Below are 24,595 nucleotides of genomic sequence, written 5' to 3'. Positions count from 1 at the left end.
CGAAAACAAGAGATTCCGAGGACTCTACTACAACCTATTCGTGGTTCCCAAAAAGGAAGGCAGCGTTCGGCCAATTCCTGGACCTAACGCAACTCAAAAAGTTTGTAAGAGTTCGGCAGTTTCGCATGGAGTCCCTTCGATCCATCATTGCGGCTATGGAACAGGGAGAATATCTCGCCTCCATAGACATACAAGAGGCATACCTGCACATCCCTATTGCGCCTGCTCATCAAAGATCTCTCAGGTTCACAATAGGGCAGAATCAGTACCAGTTCGTGGCTTTGCCTTTCGGAATAGCCACGGCTCCCAGAACATTCAACAAGGTTATGGCAGCCACCATGGATGTCCTACACTCCAGAGGCATAGTGGTCCTCCCATGTCTGGATGATCTACTCATCAAGGCACCTACTGTCAAAGACTGCGAAGACAGCGTCTCGATCACGATCAACACACTAACTCGTCTAGGCTGGCTAGTCAACTTTAAGAAGTCGTCAACTACTCCCGAGTCAGTCACTGATATTCCTAGGGATCCTATTCGATACCTCCAGGGGTCTGGTACACCTTCCCAAGGACAAGGTACAAGCTATCCGCGGTGCAGTTCGCATGTTAATCCACATACCTTGCCGATCTCTTCGGTTTGCCAGGAGACTCCTTAGCAGGATGGCAGCAGCAATGGAGGTGGTACCATTTGCCCAGTTCCACCTCAGACGTCTTCAACTAGCCATTCTCAGATCCTGGGACAGGAACCCTTTCTCCCTCGAAAGGGAGTTCCGACTGACGGAGTCAACCAGGAAATCACTGTACTGGTGGCTCAAACCACCCGTACTGGCCAAAGGAAAATTCTTTCTTCCCAGTCGATGGAAAGTCCTGACCACCGATGCGAGTCTAACAGGATGGGGTGCAGTGCACCTACTTCACAGGGCACGTGGTCTTCAATAGAAGCGACCATGCCCATCAACATTCTGGAGATACGAGCTATCTTCCTGGCGCTAAAAGTTTTTTTGCCATCTGCTGAAGGCCTCTCACATCAGAGTGCAGTCGAACAATGCCACGGCAGTGGCATATGTGAACCACCAAGGTGGGACTCGCAGTGCCCAGGCAATGAGAGATGTGGCGCGTGTCCTTCGCTGGGCAGAAAACAAGAAATCAGTACGCTCAGTGGTCCACAGTCCGGGTGTGGGCAACTGGGAAGCCGACTACCTCATCAGACAGGAAATGGACTCGGGGGAGTGGTCTCTCCATCCCAAAAATCTTTCGTCGGATCTGTTATCGCTGGGGGACTCCGGACGTGGACCTAATCGCATCTCATCTCAATGCCAAGGTCTCCATTTTCATGGCAAGGACACGCGGTCCGAGGTTGCTCGGGACGGATGCCCTGGTTCAGGACTGGATTCAGTTCCAGCTTCTGTACATTTTCCCACCTCTTCCCCTGATGGCCAGAGTCATGAGGAAGATCAACCAGGAAGGAGTTCCGACCATCCTAATTGCGCCGGACTGGCCCAGACGTACATGGTACGCCGACATCCTTCAGCATTACAGCAGACACCCCTTGGCGTCTTCCAGACCGTCCCGATCCCCTGTCTCACGGCCTGTTCTACCACCAGAATTTAGGGACTCTCAATTTGACGGCGTGGTCCTTGAAACCTGGGTTTTAACCCAGGCAGGGTTTGCTCCAGACGTCATTAGAACCATGATCAGGGCACGGAAACCAGCTTCCGCCAAAGTTTATTATCGTACCTGGAAAACGTATTTTACTTGGTGCGACTCTCGCGGGCGAATTCCGTTCCCTTACTCTCTTCCGAAAGTTTGTGGTTTCCTTCAATCAGGTCTGGACGCCGGCCTATCCTTAGGATCGCTTAAGGGTCAGGTGTCAGCGCTTTCAGTGCTCTTTCAGAAGCGTATTGCTAACAAACCACAAGTCAGGACGTTTCTTCAGGGAGTCTCCAGATTGGTCCCTCCTTACAGACGTCCACTGGATACGTGGGACCTTAATTTGGTCCTAACTGCTCTACAGGCACCTCCTTTTTCAACCTCTTAAGGAAGTTCCACTTCGAGTTTTATCACAAAAGGTGGTCTTCCTCATGGCAATCACCTCGCTACGCAGGGTGTCTGAGCTGTCAGCGCTCTCCTGCAAACAGCTTTTCCTATTCTTCCACCAGGACAAGGTGGTTCTCCGTACAGTTCCATCCTCCCTTCCAAAGGTTGTGTCTGATTTCCACCTCAATGAGGGCATCTCATTACCGACCCTTTGCCCGGCTCCGGTTCATAGAGTGGAGAGGGCCCTGCATACGCTTGACCTTGCCAGGGCATTGCGTATGTGTGTGTCTAGGACTCCACCCTTCCGGAAGTCTGATTCCTTTTTTTCCTTATTCCAGAAGGCATTCGCAGGGGTTTACCGGCTTCAAAAGCTACCCTTGCCAGGTGGATCAGGTCCACCATCCATGACGCCTACCGCCTAAACAATTCTCCTATTCCGGCCGGTATCACGGCACATTCCACACGGGCGGTAGGAGCCTCCTGGGCCATTCGACGCCAGGCTTCAGCACAACACGTGTGTAAAGCGGCCACTTGGACTAGCTTACACACGTTTACAAAACAATACAGTGTGCATACTCAGTCCTCAGTGGAAGCGAGTCTGGGTAGACGGGTACTGCAGGCGGCAGTGTCCGAAGTCTCGGGACCTGTCAGCACAATATTCGTCCATTGCTTCCCACCCAGGGACTGCTTTGGGACGTCCCAAGGTCTTGTGTCCCCCAATGAGGCGACAGAGTAAAGGAGATTTTTGTATACTCACCGTAAAATCTCTTTCTCTTAGCCTCTAATTGGGAGACACAGCTCCCACCCTGTTGCCCTTGCGGGCTGTTATTATGTTGGGTACTCATATTGTTCCTTGAGCTGTACATAGTAGCCTTTGTTTATAGGCTTGGTTATGTTGGATTTGTTATCTCCTCCTACTGCTTGGGTACAAAAACTGAGGTAAGGCGGATGCCGCCCAGGGGTGTATACTGTGGAGGAGGAGCCAGAGCCAAATCTTTTTCAGATTAAGCATAGTGTCACCTCCTAGTGGACGGAAAGCATAACACCCAAGGTCTTGTGTCCCCCAATTAGAGGCTAAGAGAAAGAGATTTTACGGTGAGTACACAAAAATCTCCTTTTTCTGGCAAGTGATGCCACATTTGTGTATGGTTTGTCCCTGTTATTGCAGTTTGGCTCCATTGAAGTGAATGGGGCTGAGCCAGAATGTAACATAGTAACATAGTTATTAAGGTTGAAGGGAGACTTTAAGTCCATCTAGTTCAACCCATATCCTGTCCTAACCTGCCCTAACATGTTGATCCAGAGGAAGGCAAAAAAACCCATGTGGCAAACAGTAAGCTTCACATTGGGGAAAAAATTCCTTCCCGACTCCACATACGGCAATCAGACTAGCATACATTATGTGTTATTAGGACACAGTCGTAATATGTTTCTAATTCTGGACCTATTAACCTCAAATGTGTCTTATCTATGGTCAAAGACCCTCCTCTAAGAAAAGTTAGGGGTCTCTCTAAAGGTTAAGGGCACTCTTTCTGTCTTTGATTGGCACTTTAGAGAAACTGAATTTAAAGGGATCCATCTGGTAAGCGTTTCACTTGAGGACAGCTTTCCTGTATGCTGTGTAGTTAGAGGTAGACATCTGCATGCGTAATGACATCCCTGTGTTTGGTGAATATTTTGCTCAGGCTGGGTACAGATCGCTTTCACATTTCTCCCCCTATGTACCAGGCAGTGTGGACGACAAGTGCCAACGTCTGAGCAATAAGAAAGGCGAGGTGACCTGCCCTAACTGCTCATCTGTTACACGCAAAACCATGGCCGGGCTGAGAAAACACATGGAAGTATGTGAACAGGTGAGACTGACAAAAAAACGACTTTTCTAAAGAAAATGAAAAGTACCATATATGTTCGAGTATAAGTCAACCCAAGTATAAACCGAGGCACCTAATTTTGCTACAAAAAACTGGGTAAGCTTATTGACTCGAGTATAAGCCTGGTATGTATTGTCCCTTCATCCCTATCCTGGTATGCATGGCTCCCCAGTCCCTGTCCTTGTATGCATGGTTCACTCATCCCTGTCCTGGTATGCATGGCTCCACCGTCCCTGTCCTTGAATGCATGGCTCCCCCATCCCTGTCCTTGAATGCATGGCTCCCCCTTCCCTGTCCTTGAATGCATGGCTCCCCCGTCCCTGTCCTTGAATGCATGGCTCCCTGTCCTTGAATGCATGGCTCCCTGTCCTTGTATACATGGCTCCCCCGTCCCTGTCCTTGAATGCATGGCTCCCCCGTCCCTGTCCTTGAATGCATGGCTCCCCCTTCCCTGTCCTTGAATGCATGGCTCCCCCGTCCCTGTCCTTGAATGCATGGCTCCCTGTCCTTGAATGCATGGCTCCCCCGTCCCTGTCCTTGAATGCATGGCTCCCCCGTCCTTGGCCTTGTATGCATGGCTCTTTATCCCTTATCCTTGAATGCATGGCTCCGTATCCCCTATCCTTGAATGCATGGTTCCTATAAAAAGAAAAAAAGGTAATGAATATTTACTCCACGCCTATGGGAGTGGAGAGGCATGAATATTCATTACCTTAATGAGCGGGGCCACGTGATTGCTCGGCCGGAAGAGCTGATGACTCCAGAACGAGACGCAGCGACGGCACGCGGGGAAGGATGTGTGCTGGAAGTAGGTGGCTGTGGATGTCACTGTGCACTATTACAGAGAAATGAATATTCATTTCTCTTTAGCAGCGGCACAGGCTTTAGCCACAACGGCCAGCTCCTACCTTTGTGATCGGCTGCTCCGCCGCTCCCCCTCCCCCGCCATCTTTCTTGGACAATTGACTTGTGTATAATCCGAGAGGGGCGTTTTCAGTGCAAAAAAATATCCTAAAAACTTAGCTTATACACGAGTATATACAGTATATTTTCTACATTTTCAGAAAGTTTGATGGCAACCAAAATGGCTACAATGATTGCTCTTACAGAGCTTGTCCCTCGGCTCTTCTAGACACCTAAATGGCAAATATGCCGTATAGTGCAGAATAAACCTTATAGCTAATCAGATTTGCCATCGCCAACTAGGAAAGCTGAGTGATACGGTATAATGGAGACTGTAAGCTGAGGCATTGTATAATGGGGCAGATATACAGCAGCTGAAGAAGCCGCCATACTCTCACCATACTCATCTCTTATATTTAGCTGCAAGAGGCATTGAGGTGTCGGAAGTGCAGGAAGCAATTCAAGTCCAAGGCTGGCCTCAATTATCACACTATGGCCGAACACATCAATAAGGTGAGAATCAACGTTGAGCTATTCTAAATACTCTACAATTACTGTAAATACCTTTATAATGACATATGTTTTCAGTTTATATACTTTATAGATGCAGTCTAGAAAATAAGTCAAGTCACTGTGTACATACATCCCATTACATAACCTGTATTGATCTTGAGTTACATTCTGTATTATACTCTAGAGCTGCACTCACTATTCTGCTGGTGCAGTCACTGTGTACATACATTACATTACTTATCCTGTACTGATCCTGAGTTACATCCTGTATTATACTCCAGAGCTGCACTCACTATTCTGCTGGTGCAGTCACAGCGTACATACATTACATTACTTATCCTGTACTGATCCTGAGTTACATCCTGTATTATACTCCAGAGCTGCACTCGCTATTCTGCTGGTGGAGTCACTGTATACATACATTACATTACTTATCCTGTACTGATCCTGAGTTACATTCTGTATTATACTCCAGAGCTGCACTCACTATTCTGCTGGTGGAATCACTGTGTGCATACATTACATTACTGATCCTGAGTTACATCCTGTTTTAAACTCCAGAGCTGCACTCACTATTCTGTTGGTGGAATTACTGTGTGCATACATTACATTACTGATCCTGTACTGATCCTGAGTTACATCCTGTGTTATACTCCAGAGCTGCACTCACTATTCTGCTGGTGGAGTCACTGTGTGCATACATCCCATTACATAACCTGTTTTGATCTTGAGTTACATTCTGTATTATACTCTAGAGCTGCACTCACTATTCTGCTGGTGGAGTCACTGTGTACATACATTACATTACTTATCCTGTACTGATCCTGAGTTACATCCTGTATTATACTCCAGAGCTGCACTCACTATTCTGCTGGTGGAGTCACTGTGTACATACATTATATTACTTATCCTGTACTGAGCCTGAGTTACATCCTGTATTATACTCCAGAGCTGCACTCACTATTCTGCTGGTGCAGTCACTGTGTACATACATTAGATATCCTGTACTGATCCTGAGTTACATCCTGTATTATACTCCAGAGCTGCACTCACTATTCTGCTGGTGGAGTCACTGTGTACATACATTACATTACTTATCCTGTACTGATCCTGAGTTACATCCTGTATTATACTCCAGAGCTGCACTCACTATTCTGCTGGTGCAGTCACTGTGTACATACATTACATTTCCTTATCCTGTACTGATCCTGAGTTACATCCTGTATTATACTCCAGAGCTGCACTCACTATTCTGCTGGTGGAATCACTGTGTGCATACATTACATTACTGATCCTGAGTTACATCCTGTATTATACTCCAGAGCTGCACTCACTATTCTGCTGGTGGAGTCACTGTGTACATACATTACATTACTTATCCTGTACTGATCCTGAGTTGAGTTACATCCTGTATTATACTCCAGAGCTGCACTCACTATTCTGCTGGTGGAGTCACTGTGTTCATACATTACATTACTTATCCTGTACTGATCCTGAGTTACATCCTGTATTATACCCCAGAGCTGCACTCACTATTCTGCTGGTGCAGTCACTGTGTACATACATTACTGATCCTGAGTTACATCCTGTATTATACCCCAGAGCTGCACTCACTATTCTGCTAGTGCAGTCACTGTGTACATACATTACATTACTGATCCTGTACTGATCCTGAGTTACATCCTGTATTATACCCCAGAGCTGCACTCACTATTCTGCTGGTGGAGTCACTGTGTACATACATTACATTACTTATCCTGTACTGATCCTGAGTTGCATCCTGTATTATACTCCAGAGCTGCACTCACTATTCTGCTGGTGGAGTCACTGTGTACATACATTACTTATCCTGTACTGATCCTGAGTTACATCCTGTATTATACTCCAGAGCTGCACTCACTATTCTGCTGGTGGAGTCACTGTGTACATACATTACATTACTTATCCTGTACTGATCCTGAGTTGAGTTACATCCTGTATTATACTCCAGAGCTGCACTCACTATTCTGCTGGTGGAGTCACTGTGTACATACATTACATTACTTATCCTGTACTGATCCAGAGTTACATCCTGTATTATACTCCAGAGCTGCACTCACTATTCTGCTGGTGGAGTCACTGTGTACATACATTACATTACTTATCCTGTACTGATCCTGAGCTACATCCTGTATTATACTCCAGAGCTGCACTCACTATTCTGCTGGTGGAGTCACTGTGTACATACATTACTTATCCTGTACTAATCCTGAGTTACATCCTGTATTATACTCCAGAGCTGCACTCACTATTCTGCTGGTGGAGTCACTGTGTACATACATTACATTACTTATCCTGTACTAATCCTGAGTTACATCCTGTATTATACTCCAGAGCTGCACTCACTATTCTGCTGGTGGAGTCACTGTGTACATACATTACATTACTTATCCTGTACTAATCCTGAGTTACATCCTGTATTATACTCCAGAGCTGCACTCACTATTCTGCTGGTGGAGTCACTGTGTACATACATTACATTACTTATCCTGTACTAATCCTGAGCTACATCCTGTATTATACTCCAGAGCTGCACTCACTATTCTGCTGGTGGAGTCACTGTGTACATACATTACTTATCCTGTACTAATCCTGAGTTACATCCTGTATTATACTCCAGAGCTGCACTCACTATTCTGCTGGTGGAGTCACTGTGTACATACATTACATTACTTATCCTGTACTAATCCTGAGTTACATCCTGTATTATACTCCAGAGCTGCACTCACTATTCTGCTGGTGGAGTCACTGTGTACATACATTACATTACTTATCCTGTACTAATCCTGAGTTACATCCTGTATTATACTCCAGAGCTGCACTCACTATTCTGCTGGTGGAGTCACTGTGTACATACATTACATTACTTATCCTGTACTAATCCTGAGTTACATCCTGTATTATACTCCAGAGCTGCACTCACTATTCTGCTGGTGGAGTCACTGTGTACATACATTACATTACTTATCCTGTACTAATCCTGAGTTTCATCCTGTATTATACTCCAGAGCTGCAATCCTATTCCTCCTATTATTTGAAAACGGTCATCAAACAGACACACGCTGACAGCTCGGCTGTAGGGTGTACTGTAGATTGCCCTGTGTAATTGCAAGTGAAATATTGCCACTAATGAGAGCCAACCCCATGTAGATACTGAAGCAGATGGGAATTCTGGAAGATATCAGCTTGATGGACGAATGCTTTAGTGGTGAGGACAGGATAACTGTCTGCATATTCTTATAATTTCCCCTTTCCTTAGTCTTCCAGTCTTGATGGTAACCCACTGGATGATCCCAGGGAGCGGGAACGCCTCAGGAAAATGTTAAAGCAAATGGGAAAATTGCGCTGTCCCAAGCAGGTATACATCTAACCGTGTAACGTGGTGTGCTCCTGTCAGCTGCCCACAAGTCGCAGCATTACTATGATTGTGCTTCTATGACCGTAGAATTGCACCGCCACTTTCTCCAGCTTGATGGGGTATCAGTACCACATCCAGCGTTGTGGCACCCAGCAGTGTGACCGGGAGAAGCTGCACTTTTCCTGTCCCCAGTGTAACAAGGCGTACCAGTCCAAGGCTGGGAGGGATTACCATGTGCGCTCAGAGCACTGCGCGGTGAGTGATTACTCTGAGGATGGCTTACACTTGTGTGTTTATGTCCACAGTCTGAGTACTTCAGATACCCAGTTAATACTTGTGACTGGATGAGTATCATTACCATATACACTTCATCATGGAGAAAATACATTTACAATCACGGTGTTGTGTGCTGTTGTCTCCAGCTTGTAGCTCTCTTTCCCCTCTCACAGCACACAGTCTCATACACACTAATCGGAAAAGTGACTGCAAGTGCATCTGCCTGCCTTCTGCTATCCATTATTGTCAATTATTACAGCCGGTCCATCTGCTGCCCAGGTCTTGCAGGCAGGAAAAATGGAGATCTACAATCAGCCACTTTCCTTGTAAAATATATTTGCAGTGTCCCATCAAAACGCCTATAATTGACTTCTGATTGCAGCACTATGAGACTAAGGCCGGGGTCACATTTTGCGAGTTTGATGCGAGAAACTCGCATCAATACCCGGCGCTTTGCCTGGAGTGTGCGGCTGTGTGTACTTCTATGCAGCCGCACACTCCGGGCCCGAGTGCCGGCGGCAGTGCCGGGTATTGATGCGAGTTCCTCGCATTGTAATCGCAAGTGTGACCCCGGCCTAAAGGTGATGATGGAGCCAAGGTGGTCATCGTCCCTGACCTCCACATAAACTTATTTGCTTGGCTGAGCTGCAACTACCTCGCCTTCCAGCAGTTTTTCCATACATCTCTGCCATCTCCTGTGTAAGGCCGGAGTCACACTAGCGAGAAAATCGGACGAGTGCAATGCGATAAAAAAAATTGCATTGCACTCGTCCCAATGTTAATCTATTTGGCAGCTCCCAGCATCCGAATTTTTTTCTTTTTAAACGGGCTGAGAAAATCGCAGCATGTTGCAATTGTCACCGATTCTTGGCCAAGATTCGCCAGTGCAAGTCTATGGGTGCGAGAAAAAAAATTGGATTACACATGGACCACAAGTGTGACTTGCGGGAAATACGCACCGAAGTCCTTTAACAAAAGCCGGCAATTCAGTGCGCAATACAGTAAAATCACACTGACAGGTTTAATAAAGAAACGAAAGAATAGATATATACACATAGAATACACATATATATATATATATATACACACACGCGTCATTGAGATATATATATACACACACACGTCATTGAGATATATATATACACACACACACACACATGTCATTGAGACACACACATATATATATATATATACCCTGTATATATATTTATATTTCATACAGTTCTTTTTTTTTTAAATCCGTTTATTAAACATCAGGGTACAAAGAATGCACATCATACACAATGACTTATGATAACAGGCACCTTACAAGCACACATGTCTACGTCTATAATAAAATATAATACAAAGAGATTGCACACTCTTATAAATGAACAAGGTAATGTGTACATTTCTGTCCAAGCATATGTAAAGGATAACTGTTTATATATTTCCCGATATGTATATCATTCTAATTTCGCAACCTTGTCATGTCATACAACAGTAAAGAACTAACTTAAACTCCTAGACTACAACTACCACTACGTCAACTAATATCTACTATTTCCGCAGCCTGGTCTCCTATACCATATTATGTCACATGTGAAGTCTCAGTCTTGTAAAGTGAGGTGAGAGGAATTCCACCTCTCCCAGATCTTTTCAAACTTACCCGGGCATCCCCTATTTTGGTATAGCATACGCTCATATGGAACAATTGAATTCACCAATTTAATCCAAAATCTAAGGGAAGGATCCGAACCCCCCCATCCACCTCAGTGCCAGCACCTTCCGCGCCATAAACCGCGTCTCGCGCAAGAAGACCCCAGTATAGCGATCCCAGATCTCCTCCTCCCATACCCCAAACAGGCAAACCAATGGCTCTAGAGGGACAGGAGTCTGCACCAGGGACGTCAGTAGTGTAGGATAATGGGACACTGCCACACCATATGAATAAAATCAGCATCTGGCGAGTGACATCGCATACATTCTGATGATTGAAGCCGACCCATCCTAAAAAGTCACAAAAGAGTTAAATATGATTGATTTATTATATATAGTTGTATCATTCTGTTATTAATAGATGGTGATACTCCAGTCAGAGATTCCAGAATCTCCTCCAACTCCTCTCCTTCCGCATCAGGGATGAGTCGTTCCCACCTCATCTTAATAAAGCCCATGGCTGAATCTGCCCCTACTGCCAGCATGTATGTGTATAAGGAGGATATGAGACCCTGGGGACCCTGCGAGTTAAGAATTCCTATCAGGGGTAAAGATGAAATAGTACGGTCCACACCCCTATCCCTCATATGTGATTGGAGAGCCGATCTCAGCTTCAGATAGCGAAAAAATTGGGATCTCGGAATGTCGTGTGTGGTTTGCAATTGTTCAAAAGACTTTAAGGTCCCCTGGTCATACAAGTCTCCAACCGAAGAAACGCCACACTAAGTCCAAAAAACAGCGGACGGGTGATTCAGCAGCTCCGGAAAATAGTTATTACTCCACAGGGGCATTTCAGCCACAACATCTTTAAACCCTATTACCTTCTTGATTTGTCTCCATATTAATCGTGCCAGCCGGAGCAGGGGCAGCAGACGTTAGTCCTATCCAACTCAAGGAAACCTAATGGGCAATCCGCTTGTGCAGTGTGAAGCAGGTGGCTTTCAGAATTAGGGAGGCAGTTACCCGGCATCCATTTATTTAAAGCTTTAGCCTGCCCAGCTAAGTAGTACAGGAAAAAATCTGGCAACGCCGCCCCACCTCCCTTCTTTGGTCTTTGTAAAGTGGACAATTTAAGTTTGGGCCTAGTTTTCCCCCAAATAAAGGACGTGACCAAAGAATTAAGATTGACAAAATAGGACTTGGGCACCGCTACCGTACTGTGCTGGAGTGAGTAGCCAAATTTAGGGAGTAATATCATTTTAATCAGATTAATACGTCCAGCCGCAGAGAATGGGAGCCTCCTCCAAGACGCAAATTTAGCTTTAACTAGTTCCAGCAATGGGTGGACATTAAGTTGTAAATCAAGCATGCTATGATTAGAGCTATGGATGCCCAAATATTTAAAACTAGATACAATAGGCAACGAGGAAAGAGTCTCTAACCGGGACATCTGGGCATGGGAAAGGGGTAACAGGGCAGACTTCTCCCAATTTATATGTAAGGCCGGGGTCACACTGGCGATTAAAACGGACGAATGCAATGCGATAAAAAATCGCATTGCTTTCGTCCCAATGTTATTCTATGGGGCAGCTCCCATCATGCGATTTTTGATCGGATCCGATCCTCGGACCAAGACAATCGCAGCATGCTGCGATTGTCACCGATTTTCAGATCGGATTCGACAATGCAAGTCTATGGGGGCGAGAAAAAATTGGATTGCAAACGGACCCGATGTGTGAGTTGCGATAAAATCGCACCAAAAGCCGGCAATTTTTTTAAAAAATACAGTAATATCACAGTGACCGGTTAAATAAAGAAACAAATTAATAGCTCTAGACACACACACATATATATATATATATATATATATATATATATATATATATATATTTATACATGTCATAGAGACACATTTATATATATATTTCTAATTCATACCGTTCTTCATTGCAGAATAGCCGCGGAAACATTTTCCGGCTTTTGTATAATTATTCTTCTGCCCGACATGAAATGACACATGGTTTACATATAGTTAACCATTTCATTTCATGATTTTTTTTTATGTCTATCACTACTAATTATATGAGGGTTTGTGTGTAAAATTTTGGAGTTGTAGGGGTTCATTTAAGGGGTTATTTTGTTGTATTAAATTGCTGGGACTCCCGCTGACGTCACTGAGGCTGCAGGGAGTCCCAGCAATTTAATACAATGAATTAACCCCTTAAATGAACCCCTACAACTCCAAAATTTTACCAACAAACCCTCATATAATTAATAGTGATAGACAAAAAAAAACATGAAATGAAATGGTTAACTGTATGTAAACCATGTGTCATTTCATGTCAGGCAGAAGAATGATTATACAAAAGCCGGCAAATGTTTCTGCGGCTATTCTGCAATGAAGAACTGTATGAATTAGAAATATATATATAAATGTGTCTCTATGACATGTATAAAATATATATATAAATATATATGTATTTAATGTGTCTAGATCTATTAATTCGTTTGTGTGCGGAAACCTGTCATTGGGCTCCATTATATGTCCATTTAGCTACCCTGCGAGAAAATCTCGCCAGGCGGATGTCAAACGGATCCTTACATGCGATTAAAATCGCATCAATGAAGAAAAGTCGCATCAAAAACGGATCACTGGTTAAGATACTTTTGTGCGATTTCGGACCGTTAAATTGGGACCGATTTTTTATTCGTTGTGTGTGACTCCAGCCTAAACCTGAGTATTTACTGAATCTATCTATAAGGGATATCACCTGTGGCAAAGTTTCTTCCACATCATTCAAGAATATGATCATGTCATCGGCATATAGGCCTATGGTATCTACCCGACCTGCTATATCTATACCTCGGATATTAGGAGAGGACCTCATGCTTATTGCTAGTGCCTCAATCGCCAGGGCGAAGAGAGCTGGGTAAAGAGGGCAACCCTGACGGGTTCCCCTATGCAACATGAAAGACTCAGATATAGAATTATTTATTAGAATACGGGCCTTGGGTTTCATGTACAATATTTTGATCCATGTTATAAATTGATTGCCAAAGCCATACCTTTGCAAACATGCGGCGAGGAAAGGCCATTCAAGAGAGTCGAAAGCCTTGGCGGCATCCAACGATGCCAATGCCCATCTGTTGTCTGGCACCAGGGAGCTATATTGGACTATTGACTGGACTCTTCTGATATTAATAGAAGTACTTTTGCCAGGCATAAAACCCGTTTGATCTGGATGTACAAGATTCAATATAATGGAATTCAATCTGGTAGCTAGAATCTTGGTAAAGATTTTATAGTCCACATTCACTAGTGAGATGGGACGATAGGAGCCACATTCCAAAGGGTCCTTCCCCTCCTTCCGAAGCGCTATGATATTAGCCCCGTAAAAGGACTCGGGCATAGAATTCCCTTCCCATATTCCCCCAAATACCTTTACCAAAAGTGGCGTCAATATGTCTCGATACTTCCTATATAGTTCAATAGGCAACCCATCAGGTCCAGGGGCCCTCCCAGAAGCCATATCTGTCATAGCCTTATCTATCTCTTCTGCGGTGAACTCAGCGTCCATTAGGGCTCACTGTTCCGAATCTAATGTGGGGAATGATATATCGGACAGATAGTCTAAACACCCCAAAGTATCAAAGTCACTTTTAGATTCATATAATGACCCATAGTAATCCTGAAAGCAGCCAAGAATATCCTCAGTTGAAGACACCAGTGCACCATCCACCTTGCGAATCTGCAATATCGTATTAGAGGTATTATGTTGGCGCACCAGATAGGCCAAAAATTTGCCCGCCTGGTTCCCCAATTCGAAGTAGGATTGACGAGTAAAGAACAATTTACGCTTAGACCTAGTGTCCATGTGTTGCGTATATAACCTCTGGGCAGCCAGCCACTCATTCCTGTTCCCGCAGGTTTGGTTAGATATATATGTTGTCTCTGCGTCTTTCAGTCGTTGCTCCACCTCGTCATCTTTCCCTGCGGTTACCCGCTTAATATAAGAAATCGTGGAGGACAAGCAGCCCCTCAGGTATGCCTTAAGGGCATCCCAGAATAAATTAATATCTCGAGGTTCCGGGTGGGATGCGAAGAAGCAATTCAACTGATCAATCGTTCTGTCGGGAGACCCTATCAATTTTAACCAGAAAGGATTTAACTTCCAAGTTATCCCATTGTTTACTCGCTCAAACTTAAGTTAAAAGGTATTACCCAGGCAAAATTTACTGAAATTGTTGTTGACTGCGATTATAACCTAAAAAGAAACAAAAACCACTGTGGAAAAAACACAAAGTGAAAAAACAACAAACAGCGTAGGAGCAGAGTCCCGTACTCCCATCACCAAGCAAACAAGGGGATACCATCACTGAGCCCAGTGTCCGGTATTGTTGGAAATCTGAACGCCGTCAAGTAAAGTTCCAGTCAGCTGATTAATAGAAAAATTCCAGCTAGCAATCAATGTATTAGGATTCTTTTCCAGCAGACCCTCCATGGGATCGCAACCACTCCGCCGCTTCCGCCGGATCTGTAAAAAACGAAGTAGAACCCCCGTGGACCACCCGGAGCCGGGCCGGGTAAATCATCGAGTACACAATATTCCTCTCCCGTAGATGTCTCTTGACCTCCATAAACTGCGCCCGTTGCTTCTGGAGTTCCGCAGAGAAATCCGGGAAAATCGAGATCGTGGCGTTATTGAACTTGATCGGACTCTTTTGCCGCACCAATCGTAGAGCCATGTCTCTATCCCTGTAATTGAGAATGCGCGCCAAGAAGGGTCTAGGTGGGGCTCCCGGAGGAAGAGGCCTAGCAGGGACTCTGTGAGCCCTTTGCACCGCAAAAATTGAGGAGAATTCATCGCCCAAGGTGGTTTTGAGCCAATCTTCTAGGAATTGCTCCGGATGTTGTCCCTCCAATCACTCCGGCAGGCCAATAATTCGGATATTGTCCGACGCATCCTGTTTTCCATGTCATCAGCCTTTTGCCTCCACCCATTCATGGAGCCCGCCACTTTCGTTAGCTTAGCTTCCATGGGCGTAATGATGACTTCCACCTGGGATACCCGCGTCTCCACCTCCATTATGCGGCCCTTCATGGCTTGCATATCTTGTCGGAGGCGTCCCACCTCGGTGTATACATCCTCTATCTTCCCAGACAGAGACGTCCTGGTCAAGGAGATGTCCTGCATGAGTTGCTCGAACGCCTGTTTAAGGGTTAATTCCCCCTGCTCACACTCCTTCCCACCTCCAGAGGGGCGGTTCTTACGCTGAGTTTGTGTGGGGTTATTTTTTGTGGATTTTGAGCTCTCAGCATGGTCTATTCTAGCATATTCTTTTAGCTTTTCAGCCGCTGTTCCAGACCCCTTAGAACGACTCATTTTAGAAGCAATAGGACAAAGCCAGGGAGCAGGAACCGTGCACTCTGGGGTCTCTGATCAGGATGACAGACAGAGTATGACAAGCAAATAGTGATTGCAGGGTCCCAGATGCAACACAGACCCTCAGTGTCTCACAAGGGGGCAATATCTAGCCCAAGGCGGCAGGCAGGGGCCCCTTCAGCCCAGGAAACAACCCCCAAGGCCCCACAGGGATCACAGCCAGGGAGGGATCCAAGTCCCACTAGGTATGGCGCTGGCAGGGCAGGCAATATGGTGAATAGAGGGACGCGGGGACCAATTATTCAGGGCACACACCGCTTGTCCCTCACAAATGATCCGGTTTTCTGCTCACCGTCCCTTGCTTTTTCAGCGCTGCAGGATGGAGCCTGGCGTCGCGTCTCACACAGACAGAGCGCGCCTCCAGTATGGCTGCCGCCCCGTGCAGGCCCCGCCGGCCGCCCAAGTCCTCCAGCCACTCTCTCCAGCAGGGGTCCAGGAGCGACCGTGAGTTCAGGGGAGTCAAAAAGCCGGTAAGTATGCCCCCAAAGCACGGGTCCGCTGATAGGATTTAGTCAGGATAGCAGGAGCTTCACAGAGCACGACCTCACTCCGTCGCAGCCATAGCCACGCCACCCATTTCATAAAGTTCTACATAGCATAATAGCCGCTAATTCAATTGCCGGCTTCTGTAAAATCATTACAAAACCCGACATGAAATGACACATGGTTTACATACAGTAAACCATTTCATTTCATGGATTTTTTTATATGTCCACGACGAATAATTAAATTATGATTTGTGTGTAAAATTTGGGACGTCTAGGTGTTAAATTAAGGGGTTAATTTGTTTGAAAAAAATGCGTGGGCTTCCGCGGCAAAATCGCAACCAGAGAGGTAAGGCAGATGAGTGAGGGCAGATTTCAATAGCCTTGAGAGAGACCATTGTTTTTGCCCCCCTCCCACCCACCCACTGGCTACAAAAATCTGCCCCCAGACACCCCAGAAAAGGTGCATCTATGGGGGCGTGGCTATGTAGCGGCGGAGAGAGGATGCGTTCAGGGAGAGCTCCTCGCATCCTGACATAAATCCTGTCAGCGGACCCGTGGTGCCGCGACATACCTGCCGGTATTGGACCCCCTGGACCGTGGAGCACCTCTGGACCCCCTCGGGAGGCCGAATCTCGGCGTGCAGACAGCGGTAAAGGCAGGGGCAGCCGACGGGTCCTGGACGAGGTGGCCACCATTTTCAGAAGCGCGCGCTCTGGCTTTGAGAGAAATGGCGCTGGCCCCCTCACAGCGCTGACAGGATGGTGAGCACCTATTCTGTGGATCTGACAGGGAGAAGTGGTGAGTGCTCTGGAAGTTTGGGCCCCGCACTCCCCTCTGTTAAGTCACCCAGCTGGTCAGTGCTATTACTTTAGGGTCCTCTGGACCCATCCCTGGCTGCTGTCTCTGTGGGCACTGCGGTCCCTCCCCAGCCATAAGGCCTCTCGGTTACTACTCACAGCCGAATTTTATCCTCCTGGGTGACCCTTCTGCTCTGTGCTGCCCCAGGGACACTTGTCATCATCATATTATAGTGCTGCTGTGCTTATAACTTGGACCTGGGAATCTCCTGGACATACCATTTCAGTTGCCCGGCTGTGCCATATTGCTATTGAAAATGAACCGCTCCAAGGGGGCAGGAGCAGCCGAAAAATTGAAAGAGTTTGCTAGACCTGACCATTCTGACACCACACGGTCCCTCAGAAATAACCCCTCACAGGTTCAGGGTAAAAGCCGCCCCTCTGAGGCTGAAGAGGAGAGTGAGCAGGAGGAATTAACCCTCAAGCAAGCATCTGAACAACTGATGCAGGCCATCTCTTTAACTAGGACATCGCTGACGGGGAAAATAGAGGACGTGTAGAGGTGGGTATGAGAGGTGGAGACAAGGGTGTCCAAGCCAAGCTTACGAAAGTAGCGGCTCGGTAAACGCATGGAGGCAAAAAGCAGATGACCTGGAGAACAGAATGCGGTCGGAATAACATCCGAGTTATTGGTCTGCCGGAACGCTCGGAAGGTCAACATCCGGAACAGTTTCTAGAAGATTGGCTCAAAACTTCTCTGGAAGACAAATTCTCCCCAACATTTGCTGTGGAAAGGGCCCATAGGGTCCCTACAAGACCTCTTCCTCCTGGAGCCCCACCTAGACCTTTTTTGGCGCGTCGCCTCAACTGCAGGGACAGGGATGCGATTCTTTGTCTAGCTCGACAAAAGAGTCCCATTAAGTTCAACAATGCCACGATCTCAATTTTTCCAGACTTTTCCATGGAACTTCAGAAACAGCGAGCACAATTCATGGAAGTCAAGAAGCGGCTCCGGGAGAGGAATGTCGTGTACTCAATGATCTATCCGGCCAGGCTCCGGGTGATCCACAAGGGTTCTTCTCTATTTTTTACAGATCCGGCGGAGGCGGCTGATTGGCTGCGGTCCCGCAAAGGGTCTGCTGGGAAGGAATCCTAATGTTTCTACTGTTAATCAGAATTCTTTCCATTGATGGTTTGATTGGAGCCTTTTCCACGGACGCCCGGATTACCAACAATACCGGACACTGAGCTCAGTGATGGTATCCCTTGTCTATTTCGTGATGGGAGAGCAGGGCTTTGCTCCCATATTGTTTGTTTCTCCACTTTGATGTTTTTTTATAGTGGTTCTGGTTTTATTTGTTTTTTAGGTATAATTCGCAGCCAGCAGCAGTTTCAGCTTATGTGTGGTGTCTCTAAATTTTCCCCAGGTACTGATGTAGGCCATATCCAGCGGAGTAAATATGGGGTCTGAGATTATATCTATGACATGGAATGTGAGAGGTATAAAAACCCCCCAGAAAAAGATCAAAGTCTTCTCGCAGATTAGACATTACCGCCCTCACATTGTGCCCTTGGTGGAGACGCACCTGACCAGGGATACAGCTCGGTGCGTGCAGAAGCCTTGGGTACAATGCTCTGTTCACGCATTCCATACTAGTTACTTGAGGGGGGTCTCACTGTTGGTGCATAGAGATGTTAGATGGGAAGCCAGGGAGACCGGGAGGGATCCTGAGGGTCGTTTTGTCTTCGTCTATGCATCAATAAATACCAGGAAATATGTGATTTTATGTGTTTATAATCCACCTCCGGCTAATATGTCCATTCTCCAGAAGGCGATGAGTTTCACCCTAAATTATCCGGACGCGGATGTTATCTGTATGGGGGACTTCAATATGGTTAAGAATAATCGTCTTGATAAATTGAGACTGGATGATGGAGTAGCTGGGGAGGTTCCTTCGCCAACAGCAACCCAACTGTCACTATTTATGGGGGGTAGCGGGTGGCTAGATTAGTGGAGAGTGCGGCACCCTGAGTTGAGAGAGTATACCTGCCACTCATCCACTAGGTGCTCCCTTTCGCGCATAGATTACATATTCGGAACCAGTGGTCTGGCAATGTGGATGGATAGTGTGGAGCATGGCAATAGAGGGATCTCAGACCATAGCCTGGTCATCCTCAAACTTAAGTACGGGCAATTAAATAATAGGATGGTTTGGAAGTTGAACCCTTTCTGGCTGAAACTGATAGTAACCCCCGATAGAACAATCGATCAATTGCATTGTTTCATTTTGTCCCATCAGGAACCTCAGGATATTAATTTATTTTGGGATGCCCTTAAGGCATATCTGAGGGGCTGCTTGTCCTCCACAATTTCTTATATTAAGTGGGTAACCTCAAGAGAGGATGATGTGATGGAACGGTGACTGAAGGATTCAGAGGCTGCATACATATCTAACCAAATCAATGGCAATAGGATTGAGTGGTTGACTGCCCAACGATTATACACCCAGCACATAGACACTAAGTCTAAGCGCAAATTATTCTTTGCTCACCAGTCTTATTTTGAACTGGGAAACCAAGCAAGTAAACTTTTGGCCTATATGGTGCACCAACATAATACTTCTAATGCAATATTACAGATCCGTAAGTCGGATGATTCGTTGGTGTCTTCAACTGAGGAGATTCTTCGCTGCTTCTGTGATTATTCTAAGTCATTATATGAATCTAAGAGTGGCTCTGATAATTTGGAGTGTTTGGATTACTTGTCAGATGTAACATTCCCTACCTTAGATTCTGATCAGCGAGCCTTTATGGACGCTGAATTCACTGTGGAGGAGATAGAGAATGCTATAGCGGACATGGCCTCTGGGAAGTCCCCTGGGCCGGACGGGTTCCCTATTGAATTGTATAGGAAATACCGAGACATATTAACGCCACTTCTGATAAAGGTATTTCGGGGAATATGGGAGGAGGAATCTATGCCTGAATCCTTTTACGAGGCTAATATCATAGTGCTTAGGAAGGAGGGGAAGGACCCTTTGGAATGTGGCTCCTATCGTCCCATATCGTTAGTAAATGTGGACTATAAAGTCTTTACTAAGATTCTCGCCACCAGATTAAATTCGATTATACTGAACCTTATACATCCTGACCAGACAGGCTTTATGCCTGGTAAGAGTACTTCAATTAATATCAGACGAGTCCAGTCAATAGTCCAATATAGTTCTCTAATGCCAGACAACAAATGGGCACTGGCGTCGTTAGATGCCGCCAAGGCTTTTGACTCTCATGAGTGGCCTTTCCTCTCCGCATGCCTACAGAGGTATGGCTTTGGTGATAAGTTTATAAAATGGGTTAAACTACTGTATATGAAACCTAAAGCCCGTATTATTGTGAATAATTCCATATCTGAGTCCTTTTCATTACATAGGAGGACCCGTCAGGAGTGCCCCCTTTCCCCGGCCCTCTTCGCCCTTGCGATCGAGGCACTGGCAATACGCATAAGGTCTTCCCCTGGCATTAAAGGTAGATATAGCGGGTCGGCTAGATACCATAGGTTTATACGCAGATGATATGGTGATATTTATGGACGAGGCGGAGGAAACTTTGCCTCAAGTGATTGCCGTCATAGATAGATTCAGTAAATATTCGGGCTTATATATAAATTGGGAAAAGTCTGCCTTGTTACCCCTATCTCATGCCCCGATGTCCCGACTAGAGGCTCTTTCCTCGTTGTCTATTGTATCTAGCTTTAAATACCTGGGGGTTCATGTATCCCACAACAGCACGCTCGACTTACAACTTAATATCTGCCCACTGCTGGAACTGTTTAAAGTTAAATTTGCAACCTGGAGCAAATTACCGCTGTCTGTGGCTGGACGCATCAACCTGATTAAAATGATATTACTTCCCAAACAGCTATTCCTTTCAGCACAGTGCCGTAATGGTACCCAAGTCCTTTTTTGTGAATCTTAATTCCCAGGTCACATCTTTTATATGGGGGAAAACCAGACCTAAACTTAAATTGTCCTAAAAAGGGAGGTGGGGCGGCGCTACCAGATTTCTTCTTATATTATTTGGCTGGGCAGGCTAATGCCCTAAGTAAATGGATGCCGGGTAATTATCTCCCTAATTCTAAAAGTCACTTGCTTCACGCTGCAAGAACTGATTGCCCACTAGGTTTCCTGGAGTTGGAGAGGCCTGGTGTCCCTCGTTTACTGCCCCTGCTCAGTCTGGCACGATTAGTATGGAGGCAAATTAAGAAAGTGATTGGATATAGGGACATTATAGCTGAAATGCCCCTATGGAAAAATTCCCATTTTTCGGTATTACTAAGTCACCCATCCACTGATTTTTGGACTCAACATAATGTTTCCTTTATAGGAGACTTGTATGATCATGGGACCTTAATGTCTTTTGAGCAGATACAGGCTAGACATTATGTCCCGAGATCTCAATTTTTCCGCTATTTACAACTAAGATCTGCTCTTCAGTCGCACATAAGGAGTATAGGTATGGGCCGTGCCATTTCGTCCCTACCTCTGATAGGAATCCTTAACTCACAGGGTCCCCAGGGCCTTATCTCCTCTTTATATACGTACATGCTGTCGGTGGGAGCAGAATCTGCCATAAGTTCTGTTAAAGGGAAGTGGGAAAGACTCATCCCTAATACGCAGGGAGAGGAGTGGGAAGAGATCCTGGAGTCTCCGATCGGAGTATCACCATCTATTAAAAATAGAATGATACAGCTGTATATAATAAACCAAACATATTTGACTCCGATACGATTTTATAGGATGGGTCGATTCCAATCATCAGAATGCTTGCGATGTCACTCACCAGATGAAGACTTTATTCACATGATATGTCCCACTACACTACAGTACTGGAAAGAGGTGACACTATTCTTGTCATCACTGGTCCTGTCCCTCTTGAACCACTGGTCTGCTTGTTCGGGGTATGGGAGGAGGAGATCTGGGGTCACCATGTTGGGATCTTTCTACGTGAGACACTGTTTATGGCACGGAAAGTATTGGCACTACGGTGGATGTGTAATTCATGTCCTTCTCTTAGAACTTGGATTGACTTGGTAAACACGATTGTCCCATACGAGCGCACATTATATCAGAACAGGGGATGCCTGAGTAAATTTGAAAAAATCTGGGAGAAGTTGAATTCTTCTCATCTCACTTTGTAGAATGGAGACATTGCATGTGAGACAATATAGTGCAAGGCAGTAGGCTGCAAATTAGTAAATAGTTGATGTAGTTGTAGTTTAGTTTAGGAACTTATAATTAATCAATCTACGTTATCTGAGCGATATAATAAAGGCCTGTGAGATATGATTGATGTACATGCTTATAATGTATAGCCTGTTGTTCCCTGTATATGCTTGGGGGATTATGCATATATTACTCGTATATTAATAAGAGTGTTCAATTTTTGTTTAGTATTTAACAAAAAGACGGTAGTGTGTATGCTCTGTACAATGTTCACAACCACAAGCAAATATGTATGTTGTACATTACATCCTTTTATTGTTTTGAAGTTTAATAAACGAATTTAAAAAAAGAAAAGGCGCATCTATAAGATGCGCCTTTTCTGGCACTTATTCTCTCTATTCCCATTGCCCTGTGGCTAATGGGTTAATATGAATGGATTAATGTCACCTTGTAATTGGAAGGTGACATTAAGCCAATTAATAATGGAGAGGTGTCAGTAAGACACCGATCCATCATTAACCCTAGACTAATAGAGGGTTAAGAAAACACACACATTAATTAAAAATTATTTTAATGAAATAGACACCTAGTTTTTAACCATATTTATTCTTCTGCTAATCCAAATAAAAGCCATCGACCTGTAACAAAAATAAAACAAAAAAGCAACCATATCCTTACCTGTCCGCTGCTCAGTCACATCCCCCGCAGCAATCCATCAGAAAGGGTTAAGTGGTTTACACAGGGACCGGTGCTAATGCGACCAGCCCCATGTAAACCACTGCCAGAATGAATTATTTCATCTCTGCGCAGCCTCCATGGCTGCCCGGAGATGAACTAAACTTTTTCCCACGCTCATCAGTTCACCTCAGGTCAGCCAGGGGACTCCGTGCAGCCTCACTGAGGTTACGGATTGTGCGGACAGCGGGCGCGTCAAAAAGACGTATCCGCATACGTCCGCATGTCCTTCGTACCCAATGATAAAGATAGGTACGCAGGACGCATGCAGAAGTATGCAGAGATTAACGGAGGAAGTACGCAGCCCTCTGCAAAGCCCCCGAACGCTAATGTGAACTTAGCTTTGGTTACAGAACATAAGTAAATGCTATCCTCTAAAAACTCAGAAACGGTCCATGTGTACAATACCAAGACAATTGTTTCCAAGGAAAGCCGACAGATGATATGTTCTGACCGGCATCTCATGTTATTTGCATGCGTCAGAATGTCCACGAGTAGTCACCGTAAGACAAAAAACAGGATTTTTGGGTTGCTTACCGTAAAATCTTTCTCGGAGCCTTCATTGGGGACACAGAGACCATGGGTGTATTCTGCTGCCACTAGGAGGCTGACACTATGCACAAAAAAAGGTTAGCTCCTCCTCCGCAGTGTACACCCCCCCGACCGGCAGGGAATTCCTCAGTTAGTGAGAAAGCAGGAGGAGAAGCAACAGAATAGACTGAAAACAGAACAAACAACTCAACTGTAACCAATCAACCAAAGAAAGATCAGGAGCTGAAGAACATGGGAGGGTGCTGTGTCCCCCAATGAAGGCTCCGAGAAACAGATTTTACGGTAAGCAACCCAAAAATCCTGTTTTCTCGTTCACCTTATTGGGGGACACAGAGACCATGGGACGTCCCAAAGCAGTCCCTGGGGTGGGAAACAAACTTCCAGCAGGCCAGCGCACTCACCACCGCAGCCTGCAAAATCCTTCTACCTAGGCTGGCGTCCGCCGAAGCGTAGGTGTGGACTTTGTAGAATTTCACAAACGTGTGAACCGATGACCAGGTTGCAGCTTTGCAAAGCTGCAGCGCGGAAGCTCTGTGGCGTACCGCCCAGGAAGCAGCCACTGCCCGGGTAGAGTGCGCTCTGATCCCCGGAGGAGCCACTCGATGCTTAACCCGGTATGCCTCCAAAATTGCCGATCTGATCCAGCGAGCAATAGTAGCCTTGGAGGCCGGGTGACCTTCCCGCTCCCCATCCGGAATGACGAAAAGAGAGTCTGTCTTTCG

At 45.7% G+C, this 24,595-nt stretch overlaps 1 protein-coding gene across 1 annotated transcript in view; it reads left to right on the top strand.

Annotated features, from left to right (window-relative positions):
- The window catches only part of ZNF512B (zinc finger protein 512B), an 82,223-nt gene that overhangs the window by 23,977 nt on the left and 33,651 nt on the right, over positions 1-24,595 (top strand). Inside the window, exons 9-12 of the mRNA XM_073580848.1 lie at positions 3,766-3,890; positions 5,232-5,324; positions 8,623-8,721; positions 8,809-8,976. Coding sequence (XP_073436949.1) covers positions 3,766-3,890; positions 5,232-5,324; positions 8,623-8,721; positions 8,809-8,976 — 485 coding nt within the window. The remainder of the gene's footprint in view (positions 1-3,765; positions 3,891-5,231; positions 5,325-8,622; positions 8,722-8,808; positions 8,977-24,595) is intronic.

The sequence above is a fragment of the Dendrobates tinctorius genome, unplaced genomic scaffold (assembly GCF_039654945.1).
Source record: "Dendrobates tinctorius isolate UK_male_01 unplaced genomic scaffold, ASM3965494v1 ptg000065l, whole genome shotgun sequence".
In the NCBI taxonomy this organism is placed as follows: Eukaryota; Metazoa; Chordata; class Amphibia; order Anura; family Dendrobatidae; genus Dendrobates; species Dendrobates tinctorius.
This window is presented reverse-complemented; position numbering and strand designations above follow the sequence as displayed.